Source organism: Sorex fumeus, unplaced genomic scaffold, assembly GCF_029834395.1.
Source record: "Sorex fumeus unplaced genomic scaffold, SorFum_2.1 ptg000063l, whole genome shotgun sequence".
Taxonomy (NCBI): domain Eukaryota; kingdom Metazoa; phylum Chordata; class Mammalia; order Eulipotyphla; family Soricidae; genus Sorex; species Sorex fumeus.
The window spans coordinates 231,682-250,517 of NW_026606120.1; the positions used below are offsets into that span (position 1 = coordinate 231,682).

Genomic DNA, 18,836 nt, shown 5'->3' on the forward strand with positions numbered 1-18,836 from the left:
AAATTTAAAAACTGGGTTGTCTTTGCATTAAAACATTATATAGTTTGAGGGATTTAGCTTTATACTTCTCCATATAATACTAACCACTTTGTACCTATTCTTATTTCTTGGTTTATATCACTATTCCTGGGATAATGAGAGGGTTGAAAGTCCCACAGCAGTGGGAGAAATCAAAATTGCTATTGTCTTCTCTACTTGGAGGAGCATCCCGGCAAGCTACCGAGAGTATTCAATATGCCAGACACAGTAACAACAAAGTCTCCAATGGAGACGTTACTGGGCCCGCTCGAGCAAATCGATGATCAACGGGAGGGCCTTTACCTTTACCTTTACTTGGAGGAGCACTGGGATCTGCAGAGCATTGTGTTATATCCTAGTTCACACGAGTTACTAGAAATGGTCCTGATGGAAGGGAAAAGAAGTTAATGTTTATTATAACATATTTTATATGACCTATATAATTATGATATAGCACTGTTCTCCCATTGTTTATCGAGTTGCTTGAGTGTGCCCAGTAACGTCTCCATTGTGAGACTAATTGTTAACTGTGTTTGGCGTATCAAATATGTCATGGGTAGATTGCCAGACTTTGCCGTGTGGGCGAGATCCTCTTGGTAACTTGCCTGGCTCTCTGAGAGGGGCGGAGGAATCGAACCTGGGACGACCAGTCAGCCATATGCAAGGCAAGTGCCCTACCAATGTGCTATTATGAAATATAACTTTTAAAAGAGCTGAATTTTTTTTTAGCTTTTAATAGCAACTGACGACGTCTTATCAGGACATCTTTTTTTGACATCTTATTATCTCATTCCTACTTTGGACAAACTTGCAGGCTATCGAATGTAGCCTGCCCACAGGGCAGAGTCTGGCAAACTCCCTGTGGCGTACCAAATATGCCAAATACCAGTAACAATGATGGGTCTCATTCTCCTAAAGAGCCTTGAATATAATCTCAGGGCTAGGATGAAAGAGACGTTACTGGGGCCTGCTCGAGGCAATTGACGAATAACAGGATGATGAAATGAAATTGAAAATGAAAAATAGCAACTGAGTCTCTCTTGGCACTGTAAACTTACTGATGTGTTTATTCAAGCTAACAAACAACTGACTAAGCTTGTATCCTAATCAAAGTTCTGGAACCTAGGAATCTTTTCACTTTGTTACCAAGGAAGGACTCAGCACCTTGGAATGATTCCATGCCCGGTGTCTATCTCAGTATGTGTTTTTATGTCTGTTGCTTTTCTCAGCGAAACCTAAAGTGATCGTCTACCCAAGCAAGACAGAGGCTTTAAACCACCACAACCTGCTGGTATGTTTGGTGACAGATTTCTACCCAGACCAAGTGAATGTTCGGTGGTTCCGGAATGAACAGGAGGAGACAGCTGGCGTTGTATCCACCCCACTTATTAGGAATGGGGACTGGAGCTTCCAGATCATAGTGATGCTGGAAATGACCCCCCAGCGTGGAGATGTCTACACCTGCCAAGTGGAGCACCCTGTGCTCGAGAACCCCATCACTGTGGAGTGGCGTAAGGGACAGTTTGTTTCTGGTTACTATGGGTCTCTCAAGTCAGTGGACAGAGCTTCTCTGAGCCTAGTTTATTTTATTCTTTATTTTCTTTGCATGAAACTTTGTTTAAAGCTTATTTATAATTTACAAACTAGTTCACAAATGCTAGTTGAGCTTTCTGTATCATTGGTTTCAGTCACTGAGCTCAGTGGACTCATGTATTTTTTCCATGTAATTTTTTGTGCTCCTACGGGGATGTCAGTTCTGTGAAGTTTAGACATGTTACATGGTAAGAAGCAGTATGCTTCAGCTTTGGAACTTCCAGTGTCTCATGGCATCTTCCAAGATCATATGTGAAGCTGGCCTGTTTCTCTGGTGGTAGTGTGAACTGCATATGGATGGGTGGAGTGCTGGGCTTTGGCATGGTGGGGACACTCTCTGCCCCCATCCCCTTTAAGGCTCTAGAGATCTGCACCACAGGGAGGTAGGCCACTCTGGAATAAGTCAGCTGCCAGTGTGTGTGTGAGGTCAGTCACAAAGCTGGACCTTCTGTCTGGTGGTGGTGGGAGCATATGTCGATATTTTATTTCAGACATCATTCGTGAGCTGGATGGAAACTACAGAAAACTTGATTACAAGAGCATCAAAATAATTCTGATGTGATTTTCTTTCCCGGTTTTAGGGATATTACTCCTCTTATTGTGGTCCCAGAACCCAGCTCTGATAACTCTGAAACATTGACTATTAGAGCTTGTAACTGGGGCCTTAAGGTAAAGGTACTTAAGGGAGCTAGAATCCATTCCCCACTTCCCTCTTCTCTCACCAGCTCACTATGTCTAAGAATCAATTAGTGGGTCTTTCCATCTTGTAGGGAGTGGTACAAGTGAAAAACAAGGTTTTTCTGACACCTCCTGTTTGGTACTCAAGTTAGAGTTTAGATCCTCAACTAAGGAACTCATGAGTTGTGGAGCAAATGTTGACACTCAGACTTTGTTCCCTAGGAGCCCAGTCTGATTCTGCCCGGAACAAGATGCTGAGTGGCATTGGAGGATTTGTGTTGGGGGTGATCTTCCTTGGATTGGGCCTCTTCATCCATTACAAGAACAAGAAAGGTAAATCCATCTGGGAAAATGAGGAAAATAAGCTATGCAGCAATCTCTCTGGAGATTCTGCCTCCAGATTGCACCTTTTCCTCCTTACTCTTGAAAAGAGGAGGTCATGCTGCCTGTGAAATGAGTCAGAACAACCTGACTGGAGACTTTGGAGTTTGATTTGAATAGTTAATGGTAGCAGTGTAACATGTAGAGAATGTTCTAGGACTTTCCCATTTTCTGTAGTCTCAATGGCTTGTTTCTAAAAACTTTTAATAAGGTTCAGACCTTGTTACCTCCCCAAAATTAGAGGTGTGGTGTATGTATTTATGTCAGCTACTCAGTCAATGATACTGTAATCAGGAGATTTCCATAACAACAACCAAACTGGAAACAGTGCTTGTCAAGATGACAGACTGCTGGGAGGGAGGGAATCTGGGGACATTGGTTAGGAGGGAAGTTGATTCTGGTGGTTGAATTGGTGAGGGAACATGATATGTCTGAAACTAGTATTAAAAACTTTGTAACTAATGGTAACTTAATAATAAAACAAAGAAAAGGAAAGAAAAAGAAGAAGGTTGGAATGTTGACTTCTGGTGGCAGTTTTATTCCTTTGATGAGGATGGGGTTCATGGATTTAGTTTCTGGTAATGAAGGTTTTGTAGCAGATGGCTAGGGAAGAAGAAAAATCCAGTTGTGTTCCAGATGTCACTTCCATTTGGGGTAAATGAGAAACTTTCTATTTCAGTAATGAAACCTTTCTCTAACTTCCTTTTGTAGGACCTCATGGGCCTTTGCCAACAGGTACTCTTTTTTTTTTTCTCTGATTCAATGTGGGGTTTGGGGAAGGAATCAGTAAAGGAGGAAAGGATGTGAGGTGAACATATCCAGACACAGTGATCTCAACTTGTGACATATTTCCCCTTACAAAATCAACAGTTAGAGAATTATACTTAGTTTCTCGAGAAACTGCTGAGCTTCTTCCCTTCAAAGAGGACACACATTGGTGGGATCTTTCTATGTAACTTGCAGTCAGAGATACAGCTTGAGTGTTAGATATCAGAATTTTGCCTACAATGTTCACAAATTGGCGCTACTTTCTTGTATAGTTACAGATGAGTGAATATTGGGGTGGTGAGGTAATATATAGGGTAGAGTGCTTATCTTGCCTTGCACGCTACTATCCTGGGTTCCATTACCAGTATCCCAAATAATCCCTTGATCTGAGCTGGGTGTGATCTCTGAGCAAACTCCAAGTAAGTTTTGAAAACTTTTGGGTATGCCCCACCAAAAAGAAATTAAAAAAAAAAAAAGAAAAAAGATAAAAATAGGTGAAAGTAGCTACTAGCAATGGAAAATAGCTACTAAAGGTGGAAAAGTTTAATTTTAATTAGATTTATAAAAAAAATTGAAGTCTTCATATCCTTCAGCAAGATAACAACTTCTCTGCTTCCCACACATCAGAACAGATCTGTTGCCATTTTCTTTTTAGATAAATTGATCTTAACTTAGATGTCATGGGAGGTGAAGACCATGTGAGGGAGCCCTCAGCTTTCTTGATCTGATTTCTCTAAGGGGAGGAAAGAAGTTCCATTCCTCGGGGTTCACTATGCTCATCACTCTCTCTTTTATAGGGCTACTGCACTGACACCTGAGTTCTCCTGAAGATCTTTGATGGATACTTCTTTCTCCTCTTTCGTAATACCTGCCTGTAACTGCCCATAATTCCCAGTTGCCTGCAAGTTTCTGTCTCTGAGATTGGAATCCTCTGATTCTGAGATAGTCATCAAATCACTGCCTGAAATCACTCTGTGGAGAGCCTGGCTGTGAAGTTTCATCCTGCACTGACTGCAAAGCCTGTTTGTGCTGCAGCTATGAAGACAAGGGCTTTTCCTTTCTCATTGTGTGTTCATTTGCTGTTCAAAAGAAGCACATGAAACCATATATATGGCTATAGAGATTTACCAGAATTAAACACAATTACTTATAGTATATGTCGTGAGCTTTCTAGTTTATGCTAATTAGATTTTTTTATTTTTTATAATTTTATTTATTGAATCACCGTGAGAACTGTTACAAAGCTTTTGGGTCTAAGTCTCGGTCATACAATGAACACCCATACCTTCACCAGTACCCATTCTCCACCACCAAAAACCCAGTATACCCCCATCCCACACCCTCCCCCCTACCTGTGGGGCAGATGATTTCCACATTACTCTCTCTCTACTTTGATCACATTCAATATTTCGACACCAGACCCACCATTATTATTTGAGATTTTACCCCAACACTCAGATCTGCTGAAAAGGCAACAGTAGACAATTTGTGTTCTATTGCTGGTTATGAATAACATATGATGTCACGTGGCTGCAGTAGGGCCATGTGATTTTGAAATTCTGAAATTTTAACACTTATGCTAATTAAATTTTAAATTGATATGACATTATATTAGTTTTGGTTTGTAACACTTATATGATATCTATATATTATGAAATAATTATGATAAAATGTCTAATGTCCATGTACTTATAATCAAAATATTTTTTTCAAAATATTTTTCTTGTAGTGAGAATCTTTCAGACATGCTCTTTTAGTTGCTTTAGAATATACAAGTTTATTTTTTATAATCACCATTGTGTACAGTATATGACCAAGAATTAATTATTTCATAATTGAAAGTTCCCAACAACCACTAGGCTTCAAGAGCCCAAATTCTGGAAAGATGTTTTCTATTCTGGCTCTATTCTATTTTTTAAGACCTTTTCCAGAGAAGCTCTAATTTATGCCAACAATTGGAGCTTTGTTGGAACTAAGGATATAACTATTTTGAGATAAAAAGTTTTATCTATTTACTCTTTCAAGGTAAGTTACAATAGTGTTAACTCTCACAGTTTTAGAAATGAAATGAAGCACCTTCACCACTAAAACATCCCAGAACCTCAATCCCTGTCCTAATATCACTCCTAATCTACTTTCCTTTCAATGCCCCCCCCCCCAACTTCATCACTTCTTTCCTTTATTCCCTGGCTTCCACACTCTCCCAGTTTGAGAATTTCAGTTTTGCAATTAAATGAAAATTCTTTGATTTTCTTTATAAATTCCTTTTTTTCTTGTTTCTGAGAAATATATAATTTCTACTTTTTATTAAGAAAACAAGCATATACGCACACACATACAGAGTGGGTTAACAATAAGCTTTGAATTATCTGAAAGTATCTGCAAAGCATACATTGAAAATAGTCCTGCTGATAATACATTTTTTAATATTTTAAAGATGAACATTTAAGCAAAACTTTATATGAAAAAGGAAATATCTAAGACGGCAGTTCTAAAAAGTGAAATTGGGGCTGGAGTGATAGCACAGCAGGTCGGGCGTTTGCCTTGCATGCGGCCGGCCCGGGTTTGATTCCCAGCATCCCATATGGTCCCCTGAGCACTGCCAGGGGTAATTCCTGAGTGCAGAGCCAGGAGTAACCCCTGTGCATCCACAGGTGTGACACCCCCAAAAAAAGCAAAAAAGAAAAAAAGTTAAAAAGTGAAATTGCCAGTGGAAAATAAATGTTTGCAGACTTGGTTGTTTATTTTCATTAGTAATTAGAGAAATACAAGCAAAACATTCTATGAAACACTACTCATGTCCTCCAGACAGGTGGAACATAAGAAAACGTATGGGGATGTTGAGATAATACAAATGTTATGGCATTGACTTGCAACTAGTGAACTCGAGACTGAACCCAGGTCCATATGGTCTCTTATGCATCACAGGGTGTGGATCTAGAGGCCTTTATTTTGATTTATTTATTTGCTTTTTGGGTCACACCGGCGATGCTCAGGGGTTGCTCCTGGCTCTGCTCTCAGGAATCACTCCTGGTGGTGCTCGGGGGAACATATGAGATACTGGGAATCTGGGAAATGAATCTGGGTTGGCTGCATGCAAGGCAAACAGCCTACCCTCCGTGCTATTGCTCCAGCCCCTCTAGAGGCCTTTAAACACCACTCTGTGGCTTGAAATCTCTGGATACACATGTCGTGAGTGGTACCACATCTGTTTGCCCTTGCATTGAATCTCAGCTCTGTCCACTGAGATCATGAGATGGTAACTCTGGATTCCTTGGGACTGCAATCCTCAAAATGAAACAAAAACTGCCAAGAATTGAGTTCTTTTGTAAATGTGTCATGAGAGTGTACCCAGAGAAAAGCAATTTGAATGACAATTAGACACTAAAATTTAAAGTTCAACATATGCGTACTAATAATTTGCAATCCTAGGGCTTCCAAACCATTCTAATATTAGTACAATTCAGTTGCAAAATAAAGAATCAAGACTCCAAGATATAATAAAAAAACCCAATGGCAGTAACTCCAAAAACTATCCATATTAGATGGATAAGTACATAGTTGTGCAATCCATAAAACATAATCCACAATAGAATAAAAATAAGTGAACAACTGCTAGGAAAAGATCTGTGAGCTGTCTCCTTACACATAATGTTAGGAAAAGAAGCAAGAAAATTCACATTTATCTATGGGAGATTTAAAGGAGGGTATATGACTACATTTACAGATCATACAAACTTGACAAAAGCAAAACAAGATTAAGTGGGTCATAATAAACATACTTCTGGGAAGTAAACATGGTGTTATGGTATCTTTTGATTCATACTTATTTTGGACCCAATTATTGACTATTTGATAGTTCTAATGTTTGTTAAACTTTACATATATATGCTTGATATCTTATCTCTATTATGCTATATTTCCAAATACTGTACAAAAGTGGGTATGAAAGGACTGGAGAGATAGTATGGTGCTTACCTTGCATATGGTCTATCTGAATTCAGTCCCTGGCAATCGGTATGGTCCCCAAGTCCTGGCAGGATTGACCCCTGAGTACTTAGCACTGCTGAACACAGAACAGAAAAATAAAAACAAAAACCCCAAATTAAACCCCTCCCCCCAAAAAACCCCCCCAAAAATAAAAAAGAAAACCCAGTACTTAAAAAATGAAGTGAGGAAATATGTGTAATGATGCCATATAGAATTTGGGATTTAGGGATACAAAATAATAGTTCTTTGTTTTTGTATCAATCATTCTATGGTCCTAATTCTGACCTAAGCACTTTGCAAATTCAGAAATAGTGACAATCACTGCCCCTGTATTTGTTCCCTACCAAGTTTTAAGTAAAAATCTCATACCCTGTAATGTTATCACTCACTCCTGGGGTAGAAAATTGTGCTTTTCCGATGATGAGGCTACAGAGAGCATTTGTTGTCTACATTTCTCTATCCCTGAATTCAATATTTGATAAGTATCATGTGGCCCAGAAAACGCCTTGGACTACAAATCTTTTTAATTTACTTTCTGGGATTTCTTCATACTTGTCTATTGGGTTCACTGGCATTTGTCTTGCTTCTGGCAAAGAAATGTTCCTTTTCTTTCCCTTCCATCTCTGAGAACCCAAAGTGAAACTCTATTTCATACCCTGCAGAGATTAGGAAAAAAGAAATCTAGTCGAATTCTTCTCTGAGAAAGGAAAAGTCTGGATTCTGATAGTTCTTTGAAGACTCTCTCTGGTATTTGGTTAGAGTGTAACACACCTAGTAACAACACTCAGAGACCTCGTCAATTCCAGATCTGGGCTCTCTGAAGAGGCAGTGAGCTATGGAAGTCTTCCCCATCATTAAGAACATCCATCACAAGTCCAGCTAAGGTTACAAAGGCTTTTGGGGATATCACTTCAAAATTGAAAAAGGTAGAATTTACTGAAGCTTGGCCGTTAGCACAGTTTCATCAATTAACCTGATTTTCAATCTGCATAGGAAAAATTTAGGAAACCTACATGTTTATTGATTTGACAATTCTTAGGGGAAAGTGCCAGGCAGTTCAACAAATTTTGTTGTCAATGTTTTCTGAGACACCACTGGAGCCCGTTCGAACAAAGAGATGATCAATGGGATGGCAAATGATACAAGAGTTTTCTGAATAAACTTTTAAAAATATAGGGACCACTCTCAGGGCTTCATCTTGACAGTGCAAACCTGGTAGCTCTGGCATGGCAGGACAGTGTTGCGTGCCACCGAGGCCTATATCTGGTGCCCCAGGGGCCATCAGATTTATATCCAGTGTTGCTGGAACTCTTGAGTTGCCAAGAACACAACTCATGGTCTCCTACTAAATTTTCCCATCTGTAGTACATCTCTGGTCCTCTCACTAAATAGACTATTTGCTTACTACTATTCATTTAAAATTTATATTTAAAATTCATATTCTAATTGAAATATTGTTTACATCTTCAAAGTTCAGGGAGTAGCAATTCAAGGAAACTAGGACAGATATGGGGAAAATTTGTGGAGAGATATGACATTTTTTCATGGAATATAAACATACTTATATGCTTACATATGTATTTATTTTTTTGTTCAGGCAACAATAGTTTTAAAGAATGAAATGATTTCCATTGTAGGCATACAATGTTATCACTCCATCTCGACCTTCTAATTGCATCTACCTCTACATTTCAGCCCATTGTCCTTTTTTAGATGGAACCCCTGTCACTGCCCAACCCCTCCCTGCCAAATTGCCACCAGCTCAGAGTGTCTCTCTGGGAAGAGGCAGTGGTGCTTGTGCCTTTCCTTTGGTCTTAAAAGATTTAAACTTTCCCAAGGAATCTTGAACTCATGTAGTGAGATATTTTAGATTGTGTTTGTGACACTGTAGATTAGCAGTAGCCACCACTTAATTTCACACTCATTTTAATCTTATCTAGAGGAAGTTGTTTCTCCCTGGGGAGCCAGCAAGCTGAGTTTTGGCTATTAGTACACGCTATCAGTTCATGATTCTTTTACACAATGTCAAACAGGAGATGCAAAATGATCAAAATAAATATATTTTTATTCCCTTCCTCCTTCTACCACCCTCGCTCTATAAATCTATTTTCTTCCTTTCTTTTTTGATTTTTTAAATTGAATTGAGCGGGCCCAGTAACGTCTCCATTGTGACAATTGTTACTGTGTTTGGCATATCGAATACGTCACAGGGAGCTTGCCAGGCTTTGCCTTGCGGGCGAGATACTCTTGGTAGCTTTCTGAACTCTCCAAAGAGGTGGAGGAATCGAACTTGGGTCAGCCATGTTGGCCACTTGCAAGGAAAATGTCTTACCTGCTGTGCTATCGCTCCAGCCAAGCCTGACTGAGCCAGGTTCGATTCTTCCGCCCCTCTCAGAGAGCCCGGCAAGCTACTGAGTGTATTGCCCACATGGCAAAGCCTGGCAAGCTACCCAGGCATATATTTTATATGCCAAACACAGTAACAAGAAGTCTCAAAATGGAGACGTTACTGGGCCCGCTTGAGCAAAATCAATGAACAACGGGAGGACAGTGTTACAGTGTTAAATTGAATCACTGTGAGATACAGTTACAGAGCTTTCATGATTGAGTTTTAGTCATACAGGGAATGAAAACTATTGCCTTCACCAGTATACATTTTGCACCACCAATGTTCCCAGTATCCCTCCTGCCACTCCCAGTACAGCCCACCCCACCCCAACCCCTTCCTCTCAGGAGGCATTTCCCTTTTTACTTTCTTCTACTTTGGGCATTATGGCTTGCAAAAAAGTTTCTGAGGTCATCATGTTTAGTCCTTTGTCTATGTTCAGCACAACTTCTCCCATCCTGAGCAATCCCTTCAACCATCTTTGAGTTACTCTTTCATTATCTATCCCAACTGCATTTTCTCCTAGGACATTAGTCAGGCTTCGAACTGTGGAGCAATTCTCCAGGTCCTGTCTCTACTTTCCTGTGTGTTAGTGTCAAACTATGTTATTTTATACTATGCAAATGAGTGGAGTCATTTTATATCTGTCCTTATCTTCCTCACTTATTTTACTCAGTATGATACTCTCCATGTCCATCTACTTATAGGACATTTCATGACTTCATCTTGCCAAAATGCTGCTTAGCATTCCATTGTGTAGATATACCATAGTTTCCTAAATGAGTCGTCTGTTCTTGGGCACTTGGCTGTTTCCAGCTGCTTGCTATTGCGAGCAGCACTGCAATGAACATACAAGTGCAGATGTCATTTCTACTGTGCTTTTTTGCACCCCTGGGATATATTCACAGAAGTGAAATGGCTGGGTCATATGCAAATTTAATTTCTAGGTTTTTGAGGAATGTACATATTATTTTCCAAAAAGGCTGGGCTAGTCGGTTTCACATCAACAATGAATGAGATCCCCTTTTCCCCTGCACCCATGCCATCACAAGTTGTTCTTATTCTTCGTATGTTTTTCAGTCAATGTGGTGTGACATGTTATTGCATTGTTGTTTTGAATTGCATTTTCCTAATGATTAGCAATGGAGAGTATTTTGTACTTGTCGTTTGGCTATTTGTATTTTTTCTTTTTTGAGGATTTTTTTTTTGATGGGGTTGGAGGTTTTCTTCTTATAAAGTTTTACCAGATTCTTGTATATTCTGGATAATATACCCAATACCCATTCTTATTTGTTGGTCATTGGGTAAATAAGCTTTCCCATTTTGTGGGATCTCTCTGTATTTTGTCAAGGTTTCTTTTGAGCTAGGGCTGGAGCGATAGCACAGAGGTAGGGCGTTTGCCTTGCATGCAGCCAACATGGCCGACCCGAGTTCGATTCCTCTGCCTCTCTCGGAGAGCCCGGCAAGCTACCGAGAATATCTCACCCGCACGGCAGAGCAAGCTACTCGTGATGTATTCGATATGCCAAACACAGTAACAACAAAGTCTCCAATAGAGACATTACTGGGCCCGCTCGAGTAAATCAATGAACAACGGGAGGACAGTGACAGTTCTTTTGAGCTGCAGAAGCTTCCTAGTTTAAGATAGTCCCATTTGTTTATCTTTATTTCCATTTGGCTGTTCTGTTGTGTTTCATCTTTGAAGATGTCTGAGGTTACAGTGTCATGAAGAATTTTACCTATGTTTTCTTATATGTACCTTGTGGATTCATTTCTATTGAGGTCTTTAGTCTTTATTTATTTATTTATTTATTTATTTAATTTTTTGGTTTTTGGGTCACATCTGGCAATGCACAGGGGTTACCCCTGGCTCATCCACTCAGGATTTACTCCTGGCCGTGCTCAGGGAACCATATGGGATGCTGGGAATTGAACCCGGGTTGGCCATGTGCAAGGCAAATGCCCTACCCGCTCTGCTATCACTGCAGTCCCAGAGGTCTTTAGTCTTTTTGATTTGAATTTTGGGCCTGGTGTTAGATAGAGGTCTGAGTTCATTTTTCTGCAAGTAACTTTCCAGTTTCCCGAGCACCATTTATTGAAGAGGTTTTCCTTGCTCCACTTAATATTTCTTGCTTTTTTTGCTCAAATACTAAATGCTCATATATTTGAAAGTATGTGGCAGAATATGCAACTCTGTTCCATAGGTCTGTGGATCTGTTTCTATTCCAACAATATACTGTTTTAATTAGAGTAGAAGCAGCCAAATTGCTTTCATTTTATTCCCTTGCACTTGGCTGAACAAAATTTAATTGATGACAACACACATGCTCTTCAGAGCTAGTCTGGTGACTTTGTTTCTTTTCAATAAACATCTCCATTTTTTCAACCCTGAGTCTGAGTATCTATATTATTCAATATTTCCATTATTTAAAAATTTGTGGAACCTGGAAACCTTGATTGAATATCCTTTCTCTGCCCACATCTGTGCATCTGTGCTGAGGCTAGGATTGATTTTCCTTTCTTGAAAATAGCAATTCCTTGGCCTAGCCTAAGTCTATGGATCCTGGGAAATCGGGTGGAAGGAATTATCTCCCATGCTAAACTGAAGAAGTGGACACAGGCTCAGTTTGACAGCTGCCTCTTAATGCTTGTGGGATGTGAACATATGCTTTGCAATTCCTCAGAGCAGACTTCCATCGTTTCTAAATCTCCTGGGTGCCTCCATGGGTGACAGGTGTGGATAGAGAAAAAGAGATGAATTTTCTTTTCAAGCTTGCTTCTCTTAGAATTCCTATTCCACATAAGTCACCCAGGGAACATCCACAGGCAACAGAACAAATTCTGCAAAGGCAAACAGCCACTTTCCCAGAGTTTGGAGTGTGAGTGACTCATATCTCACCTAAAATGTTTAGTCTGAGGGGGTATGGTACCGCCAGCAGGTCAATCTGAACCTGTGAGGTGAATGCATCAGCAGCCTGATGGCGCCTTCAGACTTCCAGATACCCCAAAATTGCTACTATGCCTTTGGCCAGAGCCCAAAAACATGGGGCAAAGTTGACCAAGAAAGTAAACGGCCAAAAGTTAGGTATGTGGGAAACGCACCCACAAACCACCTCCGGCTCAGCTATATAATTGGAGGCATGGCCTCTCTGGTTCCTGATTAAACTGCTTAATGCCCATGATCCCAGAGACTCAGAAGCAAATCTTGAAAACCAGCGGCTTTTGGCAGAAATGCGTCCAGTCCCTGCAGTAGGTTACCAGTGCTCGGCCAACCCAGGTGGAAGTAGGTTTCGTGCCTTGGCCTGTTCCTCCTGGTGGCGCAGTGGCTGCCGTCCTTCAGAGGCCACTGGACAGTCAGTTTTGGGCCCCCATTGATGAGACACACAGAGCCTTACGGGATGGGGTGGAGCCGGGCTTGTCCTCCCCACCCCAACGAGACCCCAAGTCATTGCCCATGAACAGCCTCTCTGGCTCCTGATCAAGCTGCTTAATGGCCATGATCCCAGAGACTCAGAAACAAATCTCAAAACCCAGTGGCTTGTGGCAGAAATGCATCCGGACCCCACAGTACGTAACTGTCACCGGGCCACCCCAGGGAGGAACGGGTGTTGTCCCTCCGCCTGTTTCCCCCAGCGGCTTTGTGGCCGTCATCCTCCAGAGACCATTAGACAGTCAGGCTTGGGCCCAGTGACGAAACTTGTTGGGCTTCACAGGATGGGGTGGGAGCCGGGCCGATCCTCCCCACCCAACCGAGACCCCAAGTCATCACCCACGAATGGCCTCTCTGGCTCCTGATCAAGCTGCTTAATGGTCATGATCCCAGAGACTCAGAAAGAAATCTTTAAACCCAGTGGCTTTTAACAGAAATGCATCCGGACCCCGCAGTAGGTTACTGTCGCCAGGTCGCCCCAGGGGGGAAAGGGTGTTGTTCCCTCCGCCTGCTTCCCCCCAGCGGCTCAGTGGCCATAATCCTCCAGAGGCCATTGGACAGTCAGGCTTGGGCCCACAGTGACGAAACTTGTTGGGCCTCACGGGATGGGGGGGAGCCGGGCCTGTCCTCCCAACCCCAATGAGACCCCAAGTCATCGCCCACAAATGGCCTCTTTGGCTCCTGATCAAGCTGCTCAACGGCCATGATCCCAGAGACTCAGGAGCAAATCTCAAAACCCAGTGGCTTTTGGCAGAAATCCCTCCAGATTTAAGTGTTAAAATTTTGGGATTTCATAATCACATGACCCTACTGCATCCACATGACATCATATGTTATTCATAACCAGCAATAGAACACAAATTATCTACTGTTGCCTTTTCAGAAGATCTGAGTGTTGGGGTAAAATCTCAAATAATAATGGTGGGTCTGGTGTCGAAATATTGAATGTGATCAAAGTAGAGAGAGAGTAATGTGGAAGTCATTTGTCCCACAGGTAGGGGGAGGGTGTGGGATGGGGGTATACTTGGGTTTTTGGTAGTGGAGAATGGGCACTGGTGAAGGTATGGGTGTTTCATTGTATGAACGAGACTTAGACCCAAAAGCTTTGTAACTGCTCTCACAGTGATTCAATAAATAAAATTATAAAAAATGAAAAAAAATGTGTAGTCTGGTTTCACTTCTGGAGTAACCTAGATACTTTTTCAACACAGATCTCTGTTTTCTTTGTCATGATCTTTAAATAAAATGTTTTATTTCACTATTTGTTTTCCCCTAAAATTCTTTTTTGTGACAGTAGATATACAAGAAAACCTAGGTGAGATTGAGAACTCACTTTCCTATCCTGTGAAGAGCAATTCCTCCCTCCCATCTGGGTTACACAGCTCCCTGAGTAATAGGATGTCAGGGATCAATTCCCAAGCTGCGTAGAATAAGTGGAACCCTTCTGCAGTTTGATCTCATGGGAATGATGAGAAGTAAGGCGTGGAGTGGACAAGTGATTATGACATACTATCACCACTCCCTTCTTGAGGTTGTTGTTTGTCTCCTCTCTACTTAAATCACCAACAACATTCTCCCACCTCCTCCCCAAATTATGGGTGAAAGGAGGCTACATATCATTAATTAGAGAGCAGAACTCAAAGTAAAAGATTATAGTTAATTGCTGTAAGAGTTCTCTTAAACACCCTGTTATCAATAATATGCCACCAAATAACATACCTCTTCTATTAGCCTAATTCAATCTTAGCTTCTCTAGCTTTAGGAAAAGATGCTTCTTCACTCAAACAGGAAAAGAGATGTATTAATACTTTTGTTGTAGGTAGGAAGAGAAGAGGGCCCTCCCTGGTCATGTATATTCAGAAAAATGTTCTTCAAACCTCAACTACCACTAAGGCATGAATGCCTTTGACACAAAATGCCCATATTAGAAGTCAGCATGCAGAATTTCAGGCCAGCTGAAGGGATGGCTTCCTGGAAGGAGAGGTAGTAGGAACCCCTGGGAGGAAATTCTCCAAACCAGGGACACAGCCCCATGCAATGTGTATCCAAATACCATCAGCTACTCCAAAATATCCTTCTTAGAGAGCTTCAAAGCAGTGGGTTGGCATGGGGGCAACTTGGAAAAATATGTATTACGTGGCAGAGGAAAGGCATCCTTGCCTCTCAGGCCCACAAATGCATAAGAAGTGTACTTTCTTTAGGGTGCATTTTTCTATTCTTGGGAAATAGCCTATAATCCCTGCTTGGGATGTGTACCTGCACTTTCTTCCACTCCAGAGAAGCCTGTGTTCTCTCTTCTTTATGTGTCTTTATCTATTTCTCTCCATTATGTACATTCTTTCTTTATTTTCCAAATAAATGTGTTTTTCTTCACGACTATTCTCTTGAGATTCTTCTCTGTGAGGGAAAGGCCATAAGACCATAGACCTAAAATCCTGAGTAAGATGTCAGATTGAATTTCCTTTCCTTCACAGAGAAATTATTCTTTCCAGAGTTGGTTCCAATGCCACCTAGAAAGTTGGTGACAGGGATCATTTTCCATGGCAGGCAAAACAAGTGGAAGGTAAGTACAGATTGATGACCACTTCCAGCTGGTGAGATGTGTGCAGGCTTTCATTAGCACTAAATTTCTCCTGGCACTTCTCTGGTGAATGAGGTGGGAAGAGTGAAGCAGTATACTATGATGCACATACTCCCTACACCACATATTTCAGTTGTGTACCCATCTCCCTTCCCCACGGACTCCAACATCCCTCCCTCTCAACTTGCCCACCCTAACTCATTTGTGTGGAATGTTTTGCCATTGTGTAGTTTTTGGTACTTTGTTCCTTCCTAGCTCTGTCTAAGTCCCATCTATGAAAGAAATCATTCTGTGTCTATTCCTTTCGTTCTAACTGACTTGATTTGGCGTGATATCCTCTAGTTCCTGGTAGGACATGACAAATTGTATCTTTATATTCTTCTTAGCAGTGCCTATTATTCTATTTTGTATATTAACCACAACTTTTTGATCCATTCATCTGTAATTTGGTATTCAGTTGTTCCCATATCTTTGATATTATTCTGAGTACGTCTCAAAACACTGAGTGTGTATATATATCCTTTTGAATTAATGTTTTTGTTTTGGGGACAAATTGTAAGAAGTGGTATCACTGAGTGGTATGGAAGTTCTATTATGATATATTGTAGATATCTACATATTGCTTTCGATAGAGTTTGAACCAGACCAACAGTGGATGATTGGTATTTTCCATCACATCTCCATCAATCCTATTTCCAGATTTTTTGATATGTGCCATCCTCACAAGTATACTTGTGAGATGATATCTCAATGATGTTTTGATTTACATTTCCCTAATCATGAATGATGAAGAACACTTTTTCCAATGCCTATTGGCCATCATATGTCTTCTTTGGAAAATGTTGGATAACACTGTGTTTCCCTAGCTCCTCCAGCAGTAAAAGGACCCTTATGGGATTAGGAAAGACTAACCTAGACTGAGGACTGCGGTCTGGAATATATAGTAAGATTTCCCTAGGAAGAGTCAACCTTTAAGTTTAATATATCTTTTTCTGTGTTCATATAAAATGAATAGAAATATTATAAGCAGTAAATTTACTATGATTGTTTAAATGGATTACTAGCTGAGGAAAGGAGAATGCAAGACACCCTAGATAGAATTCCACCATTGAGTGGATTTCCTAATAATCTGGAGTGCTGAACCCTTAGATGGGATTTTTTCCTTGAGTCAAATTCCTGAAGGAGTAGTTTTACACCTCTTTGTTGTTATGATAATGTTCAACCTCACCTTTGTGTCTTCCCACCCTTCATGATTTCTATATAACTATGCTCTAAGGGTTAAGCGGGAACTAGATTTTGAAGACTAGAAATTTGAGGAACTTCATGTTGAAGACTAGAAAGTTGAGAATTAGATGTTGAAGACGAGGAGGGAAACTGGACCTTGGGACTATAAGAGACTAGTATGATGGAGCTATGATGACTGGGAAGATGATGAAAACTATGATTATGACTGCGCCATGAGGGGAGAGATCCGACTACAATGAGGACAAGAGAGAAATAAACTGACCAGCTTGGGGCTTCGTTCCTTTTTCTCTGTTCTCCGAGTCTTTCACTCACTATTTCCTGTTGTCTGGCCTGGGGAGGCAATTCCCGGACACAAAATGCGCTCATCCCTGTTTGGGCATTGCCTTTTTCTTTTGTTTGGAAACTCACAGCAAAAATTATCATCTCCTAACACAATTTATGAATGGAATTGTTTGCGTCGTTGATTTTTGATATTAGCCCTTTGTCTGATGTACTGTGTGTGATCATTTTCTTCCATTACATAGGGTGTCTTTATTCACCAGAAACAGTTTTATGTTTGAAAATTCTAAATCATGGAAGGGCTTAAAACAAAAAAATATTTTTGCATACTAAAATTTATTCTTTTAAATAACTATGTGTATAAATAAACATAATTTTATGTATTTGTATGCCCTATATATAAGGCATTGCTCATATATCAAGATTATATAATTTCGAATACTAACTCCACAAGAAAAGTATTATTATATCCACATTATGAATGAGAAAAATATGACTCAAACATATCTTTATTTGGTTTCAAATACTTTAAGACTTTGATTAGATAAAAAGTTTACAATACTATCTCTATAGAAAGTCAAGCTCCAGATTTTAATTTTGGTTTCTTTGCATCAAAATCTGATTTACCAAATATTATATATTTTAATTTAATTCCATTTCAAGCTCACTTCTGTATCGCACAGAGTGAAACTAATATATTTTATTTTTGTTCTGTGATACTGTTCAAGTTGCAATATCTGGACACAGTAGTTGCATAACAGAAATACTGAGGCAATATACTAAAACAATTAAAGAGAACAAAATAACACCATGTGAAATTACATATGCTCTGTGAGTGAGGTCCCAGAGAGACCAGGAAAACCAGAGAATGCTACTGATACACTTCCTCTCCAAGTTTCCACGTGAGAGTGAATATAGTGGAGGATCCAAACCCCTAATTTCTAATACATTCTCTGAATTTCATTGCCTCTCTAAGGTTCTCTCATCCAGAAGGGGAAGAACTAGGGGCTAGAGAAGCTCAGTGCTTTTCTCAACCCTACGGCACACAGGAATACTTCGGGGTTCAGTGGGTCTTCATTAGACTTATCTGCCTAGCAATATACAGCAACCTTGTTCATTCTATATTAAAATATGCCTTAATACCACAGGAGAATCTGTATGGGTCTATCAAGGCTTTATCTAGGAGGACAGACAAACTACACCTGCATCTTAAAGACTCTAAGTATGCCTGTGATTACTATGACGTTCCTTACTATTGTTATTAACCTAAATAAGAAAAATATTTGGTATTCTCAGAAAAGGGTATTATTATCTCATTAAAATACTTTCCCAAGTAATTTCCATTTTGCCCTCTAGAATCATCCATTCTTCTATTCTTGTAGATGGCCAGTATACCTGCAAGAAGAGAATTATGAGACTGATGGATCCTAGGGAGTTCCATTGTTACTTTTGAGCCATTTCTTAATTCTCATCTGTCCACATTTGAG

General features: G+C 40.3%; 1 protein-coding gene across 7 annotated transcripts in view; it reads left to right on the top strand.

The window, feature by feature from the left end:
• LOC130035299 (rano class II histocompatibility antigen, A beta chain-like) overlaps positions 1–18,836 on the top strand; it is a 375,487-nt gene that overhangs the window by 61,353 nt on the left and 295,298 nt on the right. For 3 of the 7 annotated variants that reach the window (XM_056126910.1, XM_056126905.1, XM_056126906.1), the window contains exons 3-5: positions 1,248–1,529; positions 2,512–2,622; positions 3,382–3,405. The exons of 3 other annotated variants lie outside the window; for them this stretch is intronic. In XM_056126910.1, coding sequence (XP_055982885.1) covers positions 1,248–1,529; positions 2,512–2,622; positions 3,382–3,405 — 417 coding nt within the window. Of the gene's footprint in view, positions 1–1,247; positions 1,530–2,511; positions 2,623–3,381; positions 3,406–4,235; positions 4,576–18,836 lie in introns of those variants that run through there. One more of the 7 variants, XM_056126907.1, reaches the window with a different exon arrangement.